Source organism: Gorilla gorilla, chromosome 1, assembly GCF_029281585.2.
Source record: "Gorilla gorilla gorilla isolate KB3781 chromosome 1, NHGRI_mGorGor1-v2.1_pri, whole genome shotgun sequence".
NCBI classification, from domain to species: domain Eukaryota; kingdom Metazoa; phylum Chordata; class Mammalia; order Primates; family Hominidae; genus Gorilla; species Gorilla gorilla.
Genome location: NC_073224.2, coordinates 210,968,290 through 210,987,702, shown reverse-complemented (window position 1 = coordinate 210,987,702; position 19,413 = coordinate 210,968,290). Strand labels below are relative to the sequence as shown.

The following is a 19,413-nucleotide window of genomic DNA, read 5'->3' as shown; positions in this document are numbered from 1 at the left end:
ATACAAAAAATTAGCCGGGCGTGGTGGTGGGCACCTGTAGTCCCAGCTACTCGGGAGGCTGAGGCAGGAGAATGGCGTGAACCCGGGAGGCGGAGCTTGCAGTGAGCCAAGATCGTGCCGCTGTACTCCAGCCTGGGCGACAGAGCGAGACTCTGTCTCAAAAAACAAACAAACAAAAAACAAAACTGTGTGAAATTATTATTCTCTGCCAAAGTTTCTGATATGTTCACATCACCAAAAAATTATTGTTTACTGCTCAGAATTCAGTCCCATAGTAGAGGCTTTTCTGAGAGAGAAAACTGTCATCAAGCTTAGTCAATAATTTTATTGAATACTTTCAGCAAATAGTGGATTATTTGAAATATTCAAACTGGTACTAAATCTTGTCTCTGTGCCAGTATTATATTTTCTGGTGGCCTGTAGTATATTTTTCATACTTAACAATGGTGAGAGACAACTGCTGCATCTATTCCAATTTCCAGAGTATCTGCTAAAACAATCCATGACCCAGTTCATGTTTGTGATTCCCACTTGTATTCTTACTAGATGATATTTGATAGTTAATTTACTGTAGTTTTCTGGTTAAAGTGAAATTTACTAAAATAGTCTTATGGTATTTGAGTTTCAAAATTTTAAAGTAAATATTGTTAGATTGAGTTGACTCTAAGAAACTAAAAGTAAGAGAGTAAGAAAAGTTCCATACTCTTAACTAAAACCCCTTTGTAGCTAGAAATCTTCAGGCTTTGTTTATATTTACCTTGAAATTTTTAAGGCTAGTAAGCATTTTATGTGTGGTTCTCCTTCCTTTCAGTTACATTTTCAGGCTAAATTATTCCATTGTTTTATGTTTTCTGGCAGAGTTTATATGGATACAACACCTTATATAAATAATGGCATTAAAGACTTTTAATCTCAACTTGGAAAGAAAGAGAATAGTCATGGTGTGATTGATCTGAAGGTCACTTACCTTATAGCCTCAACTAGACACAATATAATGGAAACTTTAAAGTAGGCTTATGTGGTACTTGAAGAGCTAAAAGTGATTTCATAAAATCCATGCATTGAAGTTGTCCAGTAATGTGAAGCATTAGTCTTACTCTTCCTTAGCATTTACTCTCTTTTTTTGGAGATGGAGTCTTGCTCTGTCGCCCAGGCTGAGTGCAAAGGTGCGATCTCGGCTCACTGCAGCCTCCACCTCCCAGGTTCAGACGATTCTCCTGTCTCAGCCTCCTGAGTAGCTGGGATTACAGGCGCGTGCCACTATGCCCAGCTAATTTTTGTATTTTCAGTAGAGAGAGGGTTTCACCATGTTGGCCAGGTTGGTCTTGAGCTCTTGACCTCATGTGATCTGCCTGCCTTGGCCTCCCAAAGTGCTGGAATTACAGGCATGAGCCACCACACCCGGCCGCATTTAATCTTTTTTTTTTCTTTCTTTCTTTCTTTCTTTTTTTTTGGGGCGGGGGACAGTGTCCCTCTGTCGCCCAGGCTGGAGTGCAGTGGCGCAATCTTGGCTCACTGCAACCTCTGCCTCCCAGGTTCAAGTGATTCTTCTGCCTCAGCCTCCCAAGTAGCTGGGATTACAAGCGCCTGCCACCACGCCTTGCTAATTTTTGTATTTTTAGTAGAGACTGGGTTTCACCATGTTGACCAGGCTCGTCTTGAACTCCTGACCTCAAGTGATCCACCTGCTTCGGCTTCTCAAAGTGCTGGGATTACAGGCATGAGCCACCGCGCCCGGTTGCATTTACTCTTTAAACAAAATTTTAACACACTTGGCTGTCTGGTTTCTGAATCAATGTAGATTAGCCAATAACAGATTAGAAGAAGAGACATTGGAAGATGCTTGTTGGCAGGCCACTTTGACATCAGCAAGAAATGTGAGTTAACTCTTCAAATGAGCAAATAGGAAACCTAATAAAGGCAGATACAAAAAATAAAAAAGCACAGTATTCAGATATCTTTCTGAAAGAGCTAATCATCGCTGTGGACTTCAGTAGCCTATGAGGACATTAGCACTGCGTAGTAATTCAGGTTCATAATGATGACTAAATCAATAACGACTCAATTATGTTCTATATATTTAAAAAATGAAACAAGGAAGCATATAATCCATTTCATAAAGATTTCCATCTAGAATGGCTAAAATAATACACTTTGACACTTTTTTTTCTTTTGAGACAGGGTCTCATTCCGTCACCCAGTCTGGAGTGCAGCGATCACAGCTCACTGCAGTCTCGACCTCCCATGCTCAGCTGATTCTCCCACCTCAGGCTCACCACCCCATACCCACCCCTACCCTGCCCCCGTAGCTGGGACTACAGGTGCACGCTACCATGCCCAGCTAATTTTTTGTATCCTTTGTAGAGATAAGGTTTCACCATGTTGTCTAGACCAGACTGATCTTGAACTCCTAGGCTCAAGTGATCTGCCTGCTTAGGCTTCCCAAAGTGTGCTAGGATTACAGGCTTGAGCCACCAAACCCAGCCCACTTTGACACTTAAAAGAAATAAAACTCAATTCGGTGGAGATGAATTTTTTTTGTTTCACATCGTCCTCATTGATGCTCAGTAATCATTGATCCAGTAGTGTATTTTCTGGGAGGGCCTGGGCCCAGGTGGTATAGTTTTAGACTATATCCAGACATCTTTTAAGTATATGCCTGAATTCTCTAGAGAAGTAAAGAATGTGTTTTCATCTTCTTAGAAGAAGATGAGTAAGAGTTTGTTTATTTAAAAATATCTTTGAATGAGTTGATTCAGCGGTATTAGTCACCATAGAAATGACTTAAATTAAAAACCAAGTTTTTGAAAACAGCATGATCATGCTCAGTGACATTCCTGATTCACTCAGTATGGCAAGTAGTTTTTTTTTTTAGACAGAGTCTTGCTCTGTTGCCCAGGCTGGAGTGCAGTAGTGTGATCATGATTCACCGCAGCCTCCAACTCCTGGGCTCAGGCAGTTCTCCCACCTCACCTTCCTGTGGAGCTGGGACTACAGGCTCATGAAACTACGCTTGGCTAATTTTTTTTTTTTTTTCCTTTAGTAGAGACATGGTCTCACTATGCTGCCCAGGCTGGTTTCAAACTCCTGGGCTCAAGCAATCCTCCCACCTTGGACTCCCAAAGGGCTGGGATTACAGGCGTGAGCCACTGCAAGGCTTCATAAAGAGTAATTTAATATTCAAATAATTTCAAGAGCATAGAGGAAGAATTCTGAAGAAACTCTTTTGTAAATTTTAAATTACCATTTTCATCCAAAGACCACATTGGTGATTATCCTATTCTAGAGGTGCTAATTAGTGTACTTAAATTGAGTTAGAAAGGAAAGATACTTTCCTGTGGTTTTGGGGGATTGATTTTTATCAGGAAAGAAGCTGTTTTCTAGCATAGTTTTGAAACCTTCATACTTGAACATATTTTCTTTCTGTCTGAAAGAATGTCACTAGTTTCTGTTCTCTGACTAGGGAAGTAAAAGGGCCTATTATCCTTTACTTTTGCTTTTACCCCCTTATTCTCCTAATCCAAATGGTGACTCTTGAGTTTTTAATATAGCCCTTCTCTGGTGTCCATGGGGATATTGGGGGTGGGGGAGAAATAATATAGCCTTTAAAAAATAATCCATTGTGTAACTATTCTAATGTCCCTTTTGTTTATTTTTATTTTTCAGAGACAGGGTCTTGCTCTGTCAACCAGGCTGGAGTGCAGTGGTGCAGTCATAGCTCACTGGAGCCTCAAATTCCTGGGCTCAAGCAATTCTTCTGCCTCAGCCTCCCAGATAGCTATGACTACAGGCATGCACCACCATGCCCGGCTACTTTTTTTATTTTTATTTTTTTTAGAAACAGGATCTTGCTGTGTTGCCCAGGCTGGTTTGGAACTCCTAGTCTCAAGTGATACTCCTGTTTTGGTCTCCCAGAGTGTTGGAATTATAGCTGTGAGCCACTGTGCCCAACCCCATTTGTTTTCTTTCTTCCTTCCTATTTGTAAAATCTTAGCATTGGTAAGGACCTGAGAATTCAGTTAATGTAAGGACCCACTTACTAGAAGAATCCTCTCTCTGGCATCTACAACAGATGGGCATTCAGCTCGAGTGAATATTTTTGATGATAATAAGCTCACTATTCCCAAGCAGCTCATTTAATTATTAGCAATTTCTTCTTTTTACTTTATTTAGATGAAAACTATGTCTTTGTAATTTCTGTGGGCTAATGAATTCTGCCCTTAGGAGTCACATGAAATTCAGCAGCTCTTGAAATTTGTTAGAGCAGCAATCGTTTTCCTGCTTTGAATTCTCTTTTTCTAGGCTAAAGGTCCCAATATCATTCAGTTATTTATTTTATGACATGGTTTCAAATTGCATCATTATCTTCTATCTCTGACAGATTTTTTCTCTCTAAAATAGATTGCTCAGAACTGAATGTAAGATTTAAGATTCAATATAAATACTGAGAACTGAGGGGCTGTTACTGTCCACAGTCTTCTGGATAGAGAATCAAATCCAGGAGGTCAGAGACTAAGTTTGTCTTTCTTACTAGAGTAGCCCCACGACTTAGCATAGGAATGCTCTGGTCACTATAAGTCTAGAAATGCAGATAAAGATTGTAAGCTGTTTTAGAATTTCATTTCTGTTGGGGCATGTTCTGTCAAGGACTTAAGATCCTTTTTAGTGTGTGAACTATTGTCAAATTGGGTAACCTCCAAGGGTAGAGGTTAGTGAGGTAGGCAAAAGCCAAATCATTATAGGATGTAATTTAAGTGAGAAGTGAAGAAGACTCATACAAACATAATAGCAGTAGAGAAGCTGAAAAATAGACTGGTTCTAAATATATTTTGGTGGTAGAGTGTATACGATGAACAGACAGATTTGATTAGGAAGGGAAATGGAGAAGGCTAAGAGAAGGACAGCACTTAGGATTCTGCTTTGAGATACTGGATGGTATGATTGAGCCACTTATGGGAACAGGAAAAACAGAATTAAGAATTTAATTTTGGACATGTTTTATTGAGATACTTGCAAGATATTAATCTCTCTTCTCTATTTAAGTTTTTCAGTTTTTGTTTTTGTTTTTGTTTTTGTTTTGAGATGGAGTCTTGCTCTGTCGCCCAGGCTGGAGTGCCGTGGCGTGATCTTGGCTCACTGCAACCTCCGCCTCCCGGGTTCAAGCGATTCTCCTGCCTCAGCCTCCAAAGTAGCTGGGATTACAGGCATGCGCCACCACACCTGGCTAATTTTGTATTTTTAGTAGAGATGGGGTTTCTCCATGTTGGTCAGGCTGGTCTCAAACTCCTGACCTCAGGTAATCCACCCACTTCAGGCTCCCAAAGTGCTGGAATTACAGGCGCGAGTTACCGTGCCCGGCCTTATTTTGGTTCTATTACCATTTACCAAAGTCGGCTAAAGGAGGTATATTATAAAAATGCCTTTAGGCTCTGATATGCAACTGCCTGGATTAATAAGAAGTGTGCTAGTGAGAATAAGCTAGAGAAACTAAGGGCAGCAGGAGTTCTTAAACCTTGGTTGCAAGGCTTTTCAAGTTTCTCTGCTCAGTATTGATTTCAGCTTCCCTAGGGATTCCCATTGTGAATATTCACTGATAACCTGAATTTACCCAGTCATTTGTTGAATTTCCCTCTGTCTCTAGCCTCTTCTGCCTCCACTTTATCTACTTCCCTACTTAAAAGCTTTCAGTGGATCTGAGGAATCAAGTCCCAACAATTTAGCATGATATTCAAGTCATTTCATAGTGTGTCTTTGCCTGTCTCTTCCTGTCTCATTCTACACGTACACTCTGGAAAGAGTAAAAGAAGAAATATGTGGCCAGGCGCGGTGGCTCACGCCTGTAATCCCAGCACTTTGGGAGGCCGAGATGGGTGGATCACGAGGTCAGGAGATCGAGACCATCCTGGCTAACAAGGTGAAACCCCATCTCTAATAAAAATACAAAAAATTAGCCGGGCGTGGTGGCGGGCTGAGGCAGGAGAATGGCGTGAACCCGGGAGGCGGAGCTTGCAGTGAGCCGAGATCCCGCCACTGCACTCCAGCCTGGGTGACAGAGTGAGACTCCATCTCAAAAAAAGAAAGAAAGAAAGAAATATGTACATGGGCGGGGAACTTGAAACTGGTAGAAATAGAGGTGGTCTTAGCCAGATTGAATAGTCTGTGCATAACTTCTCAACAGATAGGGGTTTAGTTAACAGAGAAGCATCTCTGAGGTAGAAGCATCTGAAGTACTGTGTTTTACAGAGACGGATACTAGCCTGATAATTTACAACAGAATTATCACCATGTTTAATGGTTTCATTAATGCATGACTCCATGATCTGAAGCAAATTTTTTAACCACCCATAGTTTATTTTCTGGGAAATGAGAGTGTCTACCTTGTAGAGTGGTTTAAGGCATGTAGAATAATGTGTGGCATTTAGGTATTCAGTACATGCTAGCTGCTATTATTATTGTTGCTGTTGGAATCTAATTTTTTTATTTTTGAGAGATAGGGTTTCACTTTGTCACCCATGCTGGAGTGTAATGGCAGAATCATGACTCACTGTAGCCTTGACCTCTGAGGCTCAAGTGATCCTCCTACCTCAGACTCCCAAGTAGCTGGGATTACAGGGGCATGTCACCATACTTGGCTAATTTTTTATTTTTTGCAGAGACAAGGCCTTTCTATGTTGCCTAGGCTGGACTCAAACTCCTGGGCTCAAGCTATCCTCCTGCCTTGGCCTCCCAAAGTGCTGGGATTACAGGTGTAAGCCACCGTGCCTGGCCATGGAATTTTAAACGGTAGCTCTTTTCTAACCTTATCTCCCCCTGCTGCCCTGTTGTAGCCCTATTTCAGCTAGTCTGGAATTCTTACTAGTTTCTTTGGACTTACAATGTTCTTAATAATACTGGTTCTGTGTGGAATTCCCTTTGCCCATTGCACTTCAAGTCTCTTTCTATTGACATCTATACTCCTCCCTCAAAGCATTATTTATTTATTTTTTGAGATGGAGTCTTACTCTTTTGCCCAGGTTGGAGTGCAGTGGTGGGATCTTGGCTCAGTGCAACCTCTGCCTCCTGGGTTCAAGCCATTCTCCTGCCTCAGCCTCCCAAGTAGCTAGGATTATAAGTGTGCACCACCATGTGCAGCTAATTTTTGTATTTTTAGTACAGACAGAGTTTCACTATGTTGGCCAAGCTGGTCACAAATTCCTGACCTCAGTTGATCTGCCTGCCTCGGCTTCCCAAAGTGCTGGGATTACAGGTGTGAGGCACTGTGCCCAGCGGTTTTTTATTTTTTTTCTTCTCAGTGAGCTAATTTGAAGAGTAATACCTAGAATTAAATCATCAAACTTCATCCCTAAATGGTGATTATAAAGGAAATTTTATTAATGCTGCCAAACTGCAGTGTTTTTGTGAAGTTTTCAACTCAAGAAGCATTAATGGAGCACTGACTCAATGTTACAGAGATGTAAAAAAAAAAAATGAAAGATAACCATTCAGTCTTTTCAGTCTGTTCAGTATGTTTTTCTTTTTTTTTTTTTAAAGGTTGATTTGTCTGAAATTAACAGATGCACACTTTTAAAACAAGTGTATCTTTGATACCAGATGGGGTGTAATTCATAGGGTTTTGAGGATTAGGATTGAGATGGAACGGTAACTCATCACTTTTTCTTCAGTGTTGTGTAGATTCTTTGTTTGTTTGTTTAAATCAAAAGACCTCTTTCTGACATTAAATGGATACCTCCTTTTGGATTTTATATCCAGAATGAAAATAGTGTCATTTACATAGGAAGAGCTTGTTTGTAGAGCATTTATCCTGTTTTTGCTGCTTGACTTCTTTATATCTTTTCCTCTGTACCCGTCCTGTCATTTGTAACACGAGGAACATGACTGCATGGCATTTGTCTGGAAGAACATGACTGCGTGGCATTTGTCTAGAGAAGTATATTTGAGCTTTTAGTAAGTGATCCATAGGGTTTTTTTTTCTTTTTGCTATTTATTTATTTGTTTAATTCATATTAACCTCAGAGCTAACTGAAAGTGTCAGCAAGCTTTATCAGTTTCATTTTATATTCTCTTTTTTTTTAAAGAACATAGATGCAAACTCTCCTTAATCATTCATTTTTATGTTTTTTTCTTGTATAGACTGAGTTGTAGCATCTTTGCTGAATACTGCATTGTTTGAATTCCTGATTGTTTTCTAGCATTTAATGTATGGTACTAACTGAAGTTGGTTTCAGTAGAATTCTTTTGCCTTTCTACCTCTGTGCCTGTTCCTTAATTATGTTTTCATTTATTCTTATGTTCGGCTTGTTTTTTACATATGTCCCATTATGTGGCAAAATGTCTCAATTCTGTACTCATAGATGTTATCCTCTAACTCTTCATATGTCTTAATTGGGTTTGGATCATAATCCCAAAAGACACAATCCTAAACACCATAATCCGAAATGTTAAAATCCTGAAAGATCAAAATCCCTGAAGCCTAAATCCCTGAAGTCTAAAATCCCTAATGTCTACAGTCCCCAAAATCACAATCACAGGGTAGTTGCTTCATGTTAGGCAGAACTATTACTTTGTTGTGTTTATTTGGAAATTAAATATGGTTTAAGGAGATGCATATAGATGCCAAGTGGACAAGGGGTAGACTTATAGACTTAATTTTGGAGATGTCAGTTTGACTGGATTAAGGAATACCTAGAAACCTGGTAAAGTATTCTTTGGGGTATGTCTGTGAGGATGTTTCCAGAGGAGATTAGTGTGTAAGTCTTGTGGATTAGGTGGGGAAGATCTGCCCTCATTTTTGGTGGGTATCATTAAATTGGCTGGGAGGCCCGGAAAGAACAAATACAGAAGACACGTGTGTCTCTGACAGCTGGGACAGACTTCTTCTGCTGTGTTGGGCATCAGAACTATAGGCTTCTCAGCCTTTGGACTCAAGGACTTATACCAGTAGCCCCTCCAGGTCTTGAGGATGAGAGTTATACCATCAACTTTTCTGGTTCTGAGGCCTTTAGTCTTGGACTGAGCTATGCCACTGGCATCCCAGAGTCTCCAGCTTGCACACAGCCTGTTGTGGAACTTCTCAGACACCACAATCATGTGAGCCAACTCCCCTAGTAAATCCTCCGTCATGTATCTATACATTTCCTATTGGTTCTGTCACTCTGGAGAACCCTGACTAATACAGATTTGATATTAGAGAAGCTGAATGTCATTTCTTTTACTTGCAACACAATGAAATATCTGTGAAATTGTTTCCTCACAGAAAGGCTGTGATAAGTTAAGTGTATGAGGCTACTTAGTGGTGAAAGATAAAAGTTTAAAAGCTAATTATTATTGCTGCTGTGAAAGCAGAGTGTTGCTTAACTGCAATGGCCAAGCAATACCAAAACTTTCCAATGGACCACATATACTTACAAAATTTGTAGACCACAACCACTCTCCAAATACAAGTGCGGTGAGTGTTTTGAAGACCATACAAGAATTGAAAATGCATGCGAAAAATACAAGAGATCTCCCCTGCCAAATTATATTCAATCGTGTACGACTACTGCCCCTTCACACATGCCCCTTCACACATGCCCCTTCATACTTGCCTTTAAAAAACACCCTTCATTACAGAATAAAAAGAATTTGACAAGCTCGGTGACCTTCTGAACCAAACACACTTGTCGATATTGAGGTTCCTCCACTGTTGCAAAACATGTTAAATGGTGAACTATTCTTGATTAGGGATTTGACTGTCAAAGAGGATAGACTTCTTATATTTACCACTAAATCTAATATGCAAAACTAGCACATGCTTCACTTTGGCTAATGGATGGTACTTTTGAAACTGTCCTCACTTTTTTTTTTTTAATCACTTGTATACAATTCATGCCCCCATTGAATCTGAAAATTCTAGAACTGATCTACTAGTTTATGTATTAGTGACTGGAAAAAGTGAAACACCTTATAAATGTTTATTTGAAGATTTGGCAGACTTGGCAGAAGAAAATGGATTTTGATTGAATCCCCGAACCATAATGACAGATTTGGAATAGGGTGCAATCAAGGCTTCTAAAAGTGAATTTCAAAATGCTATGAATAAACTTTGTTCCATTCAACCCCAATGCATTTGGCAGAAAATTCAGATGAATGGATTGGCCACACAATACAGCAAGGATGAAAGTTTCAGTTTAAAAGTGCATTGTGGCAGGTTCACATTATCCCAGCACTTTGGTAGGCCAAGACAGGAAGATCACTTGAGCCTAGGAATTCGAGACCAGCCTGGCAAAACATGGTGAAACCCCATCTGTCCCCAAAATACAAAAACAAATTAGCCAGACTTGGTGGTGCGTGCTTATAGTTTCAGCTACTTAGGAGGCTGAGGTAGAAGGATGGTTTGAGCTGGGGAGATGGAGGTTGCAGTGAACTGAGATTATGCCATTGCACTCCAGCCTGGGCCACAGAGCCAGAACCTGTCTCAAAAAAATAAAATAATAAAATACATTTAAAAAATTTAAAAAGCACATTATGATGTCACTAGGGGAGGGTTGAGAAAAAAAAATAAAGTGCATTATAGGTATGGTGGCTCACTTCTGTAATCCCAGCACTTTGGGAGGCTGAGGCAGGAGGATCATTTGAGCCCAGGAGTTTGAAACCAGCCTGGGCAACATGGTGAAACTCCATCTTTAAAAAAAATTTTTTTTTTTTTTTTTTTTTTTAATTAGCTGGGCATGGTTGTATGTACCTGTAGTTCCAGCTACTTGGGAGGCTGAGGTGGGAGAATTGCCTGAGCCCAGGAAGTTGAGGTTGCAGTGAGCTGAGATTGTGCCACTGCACTCTTGCCTGGGTGGAGTCAGAACCTGTCTCAAAAAAAGTGCATTATTTTTATTTTTAAAGTACATTATTTGCCTGCATTGGCATTCCTTCCAGCTGATGATATTCCAGGAGTTTTTTTTTTTTTTTTTTTGAGATAGAGTCTCACTCTGTCACCCAGGCTGGAATGCAGTGGTGCAATCTCGGCTCACTGCAACCTCAACTGCCTGGCCTCCCGAGTAGCAGGGATTACAGACGTCCGCCACCAGGCCCAGCTAGTTTTTGTATTTTTAGTAGAGACAGGGTTTTACCACTTTGGCCAGGCTGGCCTCGAACTCCTGACCTCAGGTGATCTGCCCATCTCAGCCTCCCAAAGTGCTTGGATTACAGGCGTGAGCCACTGCGCCTGTCCTCCAGGAGCTTTTAATAAATTAAAACTGCATCTGTCTGAAGAAACCAGTGAAGTTACTGACTGGTTCAAAAATAATTACGTGCACAGTAGGATAAGAAGACACACAATGGTGTTTCTGTTTGATCACCAGTATTGTTTCCACCAAATTTGTGGTCTGCATATGAGTACTTGTGAAACAAATTTCTGCATGCCTAAGACAACATATAAGCATGACACAAAAGATGGGAAAATTTAACAGGAAATGCTCATGTCCATGTATGTCGAATCATAGAAGAATTTCAAAAAGAGCAGCACCATGTATAAAATGAATGTGAATGTATTCTCTGAGGAGAGCCATGCTCTAAAAGGAAAAAAGCAGCTATTTGTGGTGATGCAAGACTTCAAAATATAAATGATTGTGAAAGTCTGCCTGCTCTTATGGACCGCCTCTGCACAATTGCCCAGAATCTATTGCTGTAATATACTTTTTCATATGTTGAGTTTTCTTTTTAGTTTTTAAAAGTTTTTTCCCCACTTGTTCAAATTGCCAGCATTATTTTTTACAATATGCTGTGCTCTGTATTTCATCTTCACATCATTTCCATTACTGGAGGTATAAATTGTGTCAAGACTTTTAGAGAGTTCGAATGTGTTTTATGCATTTTTTGCATATTTGCAAATTTGACTCCACAAGGTCCATTTTCACAACATTGACTTCGTGTGTAAGCATTGTGCATATATGTAAAATGCTCTTTGGGCAACTGTAATATGTGGTGGCAGCCAATCATGGTTTTTTTTTCTTTTTAATTTTAATTTTTATTATTTTTATTTTTTATTTTTTTAAAATTTTATTATTATTATACTTTAAGTTTTAGGGTACATGTGCACAGTGTGCAGGTTTGTTACATATGTATACATGTGCCATGTTGGTGTGCTGCACCCATTAACTCGTCATTTAGCATTAGGTATATCTCCTAATGCTATCCCTCCCCCCTTCCCCACCCCACGACAGTCCCCGGTGTGTGATGTTCCCCTTCCTGTGTCCATGTGTTCTCGTTGTTCAATTCCCACCTATGAGTGAGAACATGCGGTGTTTGGATTTTTGTCCTTGCGATAGTTTGCTGAGAATGATGGTTTCCAGCTTCGTCCATGTCCCTACAAAGGACATGAACTCATCATTTTTTATGGCTGCTGCTTTTTAATTTTTAATGACCAAAACAAAGCATCTAAAACCGCAGCTTCTGGAAGAACTACTTGTTCTTGCCTGTCTTTTGTCTCTTTTCAAACTTGACCTTGGCCTCTTGTCGGGCTTTGGGCATTGTGATTGTAGTTACAAACTTTTGCAAAAGACTTGATCTTTGACCCCTTGGTGATCTTCTTCTTGCCCATGGCAGCTGTCACTTTGCAGGGGTAGTGGTCAATTCCAGACACCAGAGCATGGCTGTAGGGGCAATCTGAGGTGCTATCATCAATGTTCTTCACGATGATGGCTTTGCATCCAGAGTAGCGTCCAGCCAGGACAAGCACCACCTTCCCAGGTTTCATGAACTTGCCCATTTCGGCAGCAACCACTTGGGCCTACAGCAAAAAGCCCATCATGGTTTTTGATTGATCTTAAGACTTAGGTTGTTTGTCGTGGTATTTCAGATGACTGCAGTTATATAAGCTATTTTTTTATGAATACACCTTGTCTGCTCATGACTTATACCTGTATGACTGTCATTAGTATACCCAAGTGTTTATGCTTGCAAAATATGTATGTTGTTTTTGCCTATTTTATCATGTAAAGTAGCCTATGAAGTGTTCTGTTATGTTTTTATGTTTCTCAAATAAATCCCCCTTAAAAATGTAAATACGTATCTTTAAATTTTTTTTAAATTCCTTTTTCCAGAATTATATTTTTGGGATTTTGGTCTTTTGGGATTTCAACACTCAGGATTATGCCATTGAGGACTATATCTTTCAGGATTATGATTGGCTCCTGTCCTAATCATTAATTCCTAAATGTGGCACAGAGATATTATCAATGGAGATACCCAGAACACTGAATCTGGGCACTTGTCACAGCTGGGTAGGAAACTTGGATTTGCCATACTCTATGTTTAAAGATTACAAAGTCTGATTAAGTGCCAAAAAGAGTTTTTAAAAATGTTAGTGGTTCACTTTTCACATTTAATGTGTTGCATCATTTGTTTCATTCATTAATTAACAAGCATTTATTTGTTGAGCACTTATTGTGTCAAGTATTTCCCGCTCTTTATATTCCACCTGCTAAAAGCAGCTTTTTATAGTCTTTGTTTCTTAGGCATTTTGCAGTACGTTCTCAAAGTGATTGTAATGGTGGTTTTCTGTGCTTCCTACTCAAAATGTGCTCAGTGGGCCAGCAGCATTGGCAACATCTTATTAGAATTGTAGAATCTCAGGCCCCTTTCCAGACCTAGTGAATCAGACCCCTTATAGTGAAGCAGGATATTTGCCTGACCTCTTCATGGGAATTGTGACAGGCGTACCTTGTTTACTGAGCCTGCCACTCTCAACTCCTTGTAGGAAGGAGCGTGCGAGTGAACGAGGTGGGAACTGGAGTGCACAAGCACTGGAATGAGCTGACTGCCTTGGTGCTTGCAGTACTCAAGGCCACGTGGACCTCACAGCAGTATCCAGGGGGCAGTATCTGCATCCCTCCAAGCCCCAGAGGGCATGTTACAGTGCTCTTTTAGCTTCGACATGCCATCCACGAACAGCTTAAGTGTTAGCAGCTCAGTGGGCCCTTTGCCTTTTTGAGTGAGGTGCTGCCCTCTGCCAGTGAGGGCAGAGGGCCAGTGTGACAGCCTTTTGTATCTGCACACATGGCTTCCGTGCTCTTGTCCGGTGTCCAGGAAAAATGAGGTCACAGGAATGAATTGAAGAATGGTAAATACAGGGGATTTTATTGCCGATGAAAGTGGCTCTCAGCGGGAAGGGGAGCTGAAAAGGGGCCGGGGGTGGGTAGATTATCTTCCTCTGAAGTACAGCCATCTCCAGCCGAATTCTTCTCTGAAGTTACACCATCAAGCTATCCCTCTGAAGTCAAGCTGCTTCTCTCCAACATCCAGCTGTTTCTCCTCCCTCCCAGCTGAGTCTGGGGTTTTTATAGGCACAGGATGGGGTGAGGTGGGGCCATGGGTGGTTTAGGAAAAGGCAACATTCCAGTGGGAAAACAGGGATATAAAGTCTCACTTTGGGCTGCAATCTCATGCTTTTCTGTTTGAGGGTAGGGTTTCGTCAGAGACCCGTCCTTTTCTGCCTAGAATTTCTCTGCCCCTCTGTCTGTATCAATAGTGGTTTTAAACAAAATTTATTTTGAATTTTTCTTTCATTATACTGGTTAAAGTTGAAACAAGAATGTAAACTCCATGATGACATAGACCTTGACTGTTTTGTTTACTGTTGTGTTTCTAGCACCTAGCATCAGTCCTGTGCTAGGTGCCTGATAAGAATTTGTTGAATGAATCAATTAGTATCATGCATTTGAAGTAAATTTACTTGAATAAATTTAGAGAATGCCTTTGCAGTTTGTATTTATCAGATATATTCAGTGAAATCAATTCATTTTTTAAAAAAACTTAGGTTTGTTTTTTTTTTTTTGAGACAAGGTCTTGCTCTGTCACCTAGGCTGGCATGCAGTGGCATGATCATGGCTCACTGTAGCGTCAGCCTCCTGGATTCAAGTGATTCTCCTGCCTCAGCTTCCCAAGTAGCTGGAACTACAGGCACATGCCACCCATACCTGGCTAATTTTTAAATTTTTTATAAATACGATGTTTTGCTATGTTGCCCAAGCTGGTCTTGAACTCCTGAGCTCAAGTGATCCTCCTGCCTCAACCTCCCAAATTGCTGGGATTACAGGCGTGAGCCACCATGCCCAGCCCCCAAAAACTTTTTTTTTTGTTTTTGAGATGGAGTCTTGCTCTGTTGCCCAGGCTGGAGTACAATGGCATGATCTCGGCTCACCACAACCTCCGCCTCCCAGTTTCAAGTGATTCTCCTGCCTTAGCTTCCTGAGTAGCTGGATTACAAGCGCCTGCCACCATTCCCGGCTAATTTTTGTATTTTTAGTAGAGACGGGGCTTCACCATGCTGACCAGGCTGGTCTCAAACTCCCGACCTCAGGTGATCCGCCCGCCTCGGCCTCCCAAAGTGCTGGGATTACAGCCGTGAGCCACTGTGCCTGGCCTAAAACTTTTATTAATACCTATTATGTGTCAGGTACTGTTCTAGGCATTGGGTATACAATGATAAAAATATATATATGTCAAGGTTCATGTCCTTTTAGAACTTTTAGCTGGAGAGAGGGAAGAAAGACATTTTAGCTGGAGAGAGGGAAGAAAGACAATAAACTGGTAAACAAATATGTTAACAAAATAATTACAGATAATAAGTGCAGTAGTCCTGTAAGGGTATCTGGGGGCATGAAGGCCAATACTTCTAGCTAGGTTATGTGGGGAGGCCTCCTAAGGCATAAGACAGTAATGATATGAAGGTGACCAGCCTTCAAATAGGCAGGAGAAGAGCAGTGTAAGTAGAGAGAGCAGCAAGTGTGAAGGGCCTGAAGAGGGAATGAGCTAAATATAGTTTGTTCATTCATTCAGATTGTTAACATCCAGATAAAGTTACTTCATTTAGGCTTCTCCGGTGCAGTGGTGCTTACAGCTAGCTAATTGATCACAACCAGTTATAGATGTCTTTGTTTCTTCTCGACTCCCACTGCTTCACCTCACTAGCCTTAAAATTTTTTTTTAAATTACTTTATTTAATACAGAGAAGATGAGAAGACAATGTAAATGCTGCTTTGTGAGTGATGGGAAGGAAGTACTTCTGGTGATAGCAGTGAATCAAAGCATAAGATCATCAATAGTCGACTTCATTGCCTAGTGTTTTCAAAGTCCCCACGTGTGTTGGTTATTCTTTAGTAAAGTAGACGTGACAATGCTCGTTGGCTGTTATTGTGAAGCTTGACTGATAATACTGGGATTTTGAGATCAAGAGGTTAGAAGCCAAGATGTTTGAAATATGTAAGGTCAGCTGCCTGCTCTTTCCTCCTCCCCTACGAGTGAATCAACACTTGCTTTCTAAGTTTTTCTTCTCTATCTCGTTTCTCTATTGTTAGTTTCACTTCCTACTCTTAAAAATTCTGAGCTTTCAAAATCATGTTTATCAGGAGAAAAAAGAGACTGAAAGAGCTTAAAATGGGATACCTCTGGCCGGGCGCGGTAGTTCACGCCTGTAATCCCAGCTCTTAGGGAGGCAGAGGCGGGAAGATAGCTTGAGCCCAGGAGTTCGAGACCTGCCTGGGCAATATAGCAAGACCCCATTCTCCACAAAAAGAAAAAAAAAAGGGATACCTCTGAAAGAGGTTGTAATTTGGAATTGTAACATGAAAACCTAAGGAAATTTTTTGCAGTATTTCAACTGTATATTTGTCGTTGCTGTTATCCAGTCTTACAACAAACTATCAGAATTTTACTTTTGCAATTTTAATGGAGAAGTCTCTGCATCCTAAGAAATGTAAAGAAAAAGAACAATAAAGACTGGGGGAACTTTTAAATTTCATCGTCTCTTGGTGTGTGGAGAATTTTGCAGGGAATAATTCCTGCAAATCCTATACCTTCAGATTGATACCCTCAAAGGACACTAAACCACAGTCCTTTTTTAAGGAAGGATAAAACTGTATTTACTATATACAGTTCTAGGCATTGGATTTAATATGTGATGTATTTCACTAAGGTGGCCTCAGTGGGTACTATTTTAAGCTACTCTCTCTATGTGCATATCTTTAGTGACTCAAGGCATTAATATTTTATTCAGGATGTGTAGATAAGATATTTTTGTAATTTAATGGAAAGTCTCACGTTTAATGGGTTTGAATTCTGTTTGTTGGCAATTAAATACCTAAGTATATTAATTTTTTAGGGTTTAGGGTTTTGCCAACAGTAATGTGTTTTGCTTGTAAGAGCCCCCCTTTTCTATCTTCTTTTTAATAGCAACATCATGACAACAGAGAAGAGTTTAGTGACTGAGGCCGAAAATTCACAGCACCAACAGAAGGAAGAGGGTGAGGAAGCCATAAACTCAGGCCAACAAGAACCTCAGCAGGAGGAATCTTGTCAAACAGCAGCTGAAGGAGATAATTGGTGTGAACAGAAGCTGAAAGCTTCTAATGGAGACACTCCTACACATGAAGACTTGACCAAGAACAAGGAGCGGACATCAGAAAGCAGAGGACTTTCACGACTATTCTCCTCGTTTCTCAAAAGGCCCAAATCTCAGGTGTCCGAGGAAGAAGGCAAAGAAGTAGAGTCAGATAAAGAAAAAGGTGAAGGAGGTCAGAAAGAGATAGAATTTGGAACCAGTCTTGATGAAGAGATCATTTTAAAGGCCCCAATTGCAGCTCCTGAACCTGAACTCAAAACAGACCCATCTTTGGATCTTCATTCATTAAGCAGTGCAGAAACACAGGTAAGGATGTGTGGATATGGGAGGTGGGCAAAGGAAGGCGGGGTTATACACTTTATTTTTCATTTAAGAGTATTTGGGCTGGGCGCAGTGGCTCACGCCTGTAATTCCACCACTTTGGGAGGCCGAGGCAGGCGGATCAACTGAGGTCAGGAGTTCGAGACCAGCCTGGCCAACATGGCCAAACCCTGTCTCTACTAAAAGTACAAAAATTAGCCGGGCCTGATGGCGGGTGCCTGTAATCCCAGCTACTCAGGAGGCTGAGACAGGAGAAGTTTGAACTCGGGAGGCGGAGGCTGCAGTGAGCTGAGATCGTGCCACTGCATTCCAGCCTAGGCGACAAGGACGAGATTCCGTCTCAACAACGGGGGGAAAAAAAAGTACTTGGTTTTATTTCTTACTAGCTGGTTGACTTAGGCATTGATAGTGATAAGTAGCATCATAAAGCTTTATAGTTTCTACTCTATTTTTTTTTTTGAGACTGAGTCTTGCTCTGTCACCCAGGCTGGAGTGCAGTGGTGTGATCTCGGCCCACTGCAACCTCCCCCTCCTGGGTTCAAGCTATTCTTCTGCCTCAGCCTCCCGAGTAGCTGGGATTACAGGCGCTGGCCACCATGCCCAGCTAATTTTTGTATTTTTAGTAGAGACAGTGTTTTGCTGTGTTGGCCAGGCTGGTCACAAACTCTTGACCTCAGGTAATCTGTCCACCTCAGCCTCCCAAAATGCTGGGACTACAGACGTGAGCCACCATGCCCAGCTTATAGTTTCTACTCTAAAAAAATTAATGTAGTCATTGACTTTTTAAACAGATACTTACACTTTATATGTGTTAAAGGGTCTTGCTATTTTGCCCAGGCTAATCTCAAACTCCTGGGCTCAAGTGATCCTCCCACCTCAGCCTCCTGAGCAGCTGGCATTACAGGTGTGTACCACCATGCCTGTCCATTTACTGTTTATAAATCAAAGAATAGAAGAGAAAAAAAAAGTATCAAATCAATGTGTTCAGCCCATATATCATTTTATTATAATAATGGAACAAATTGAAGATTTCTCATGAGAGAGGAAAAGAAAAATGAGATGGTTTAGAGTTCATTTTTGTGGAATTATTAGGAACAGGACGGTTATCAGCAGATGTGGTTCTTTTACATAAATCTTCCTAAAAGCTGTGTGATGAATTCAAGCCCTTTGAAGGTATGTGATAGATTCAAGGCATGTCTACCTTATTTTGATCATCTTCTTTAACTAGATCATATTGCCACAGAGTGTAAGATACAGATGAGGAAGTCCAGCTCTTTCTATCACCTGTGTAATGTATATTAGTCTGGGGCCTTAATTGTGACATAGTGTTGTTAAACTAAACATGAGTTGTGAGTTTATTTGTCCCAAAAAATGGGAAAACATTAGTACTGTAACTCAGACTGTTTTCTGAGAATGTCATTTATTTTCAGCCTCACCATTACAATTAAGAATTATTTTCAAAGTCTTCTTATTTCTGAAGCATGTGAATATTATCTGCATTGTTAAAAGTGTAAGTCCTTCTAGAACTCTGACAGTGTTAGGGGGGAAAAAAGTATAAGTCCTACATGTTTCCATTATAGGTGTGAGATTTGGACTCCATAGTTTTATTAGAGTCTTATTAGAATATTACATGTATTTCTAGAACTATTACTTGTATATTCAAAGTGCTGAGGGTAAAATTTAGGATAAAATTATAATTGTACACTTGCTGTTAGTGAAACAAG

The 19,413-nt window shown here is 40.5% G+C and overlaps 1 protein-coding gene and 1 pseudogene across 50 annotated transcripts in view; one reads left to right on the top strand and one right to left on the bottom strand.

Annotated features, from left to right (window-relative positions):
• EPB41 (erythrocyte membrane protein band 4.1) overlaps positions 1 to 19,413 on the top strand; it is a 233,172-nt gene that overhangs the window by 82,879 nt on the left and 130,880 nt on the right. For 25 of the 50 annotated variants that reach the window (XM_055389777.2, XM_063701041.1, XM_055389773.2 and 22 more), the window contains exon 2: positions 17,217 to 17,674. Coding sequence is in view for 25 of the 50 variants with exons in the window: in XM_019013824.4 (XP_018869369.1) it covers positions 17,207 to 17,674 (468 nt within the window). In the remaining 25 variants the exon portion in view is untranslated. Of the gene's footprint in view, positions 1 to 17,199; positions 17,675 to 19,413 lie in introns of all 50 variants that reach the window. The other 25 variants (XM_019013824.4, XM_019013826.4, XM_055389732.2 and 22 more) reach the window with 1 other exon arrangement.
• LOC109028390 (large ribosomal subunit protein eL27-like) lies at positions 12,406 to 12,764 on the bottom strand (annotated as a pseudogene).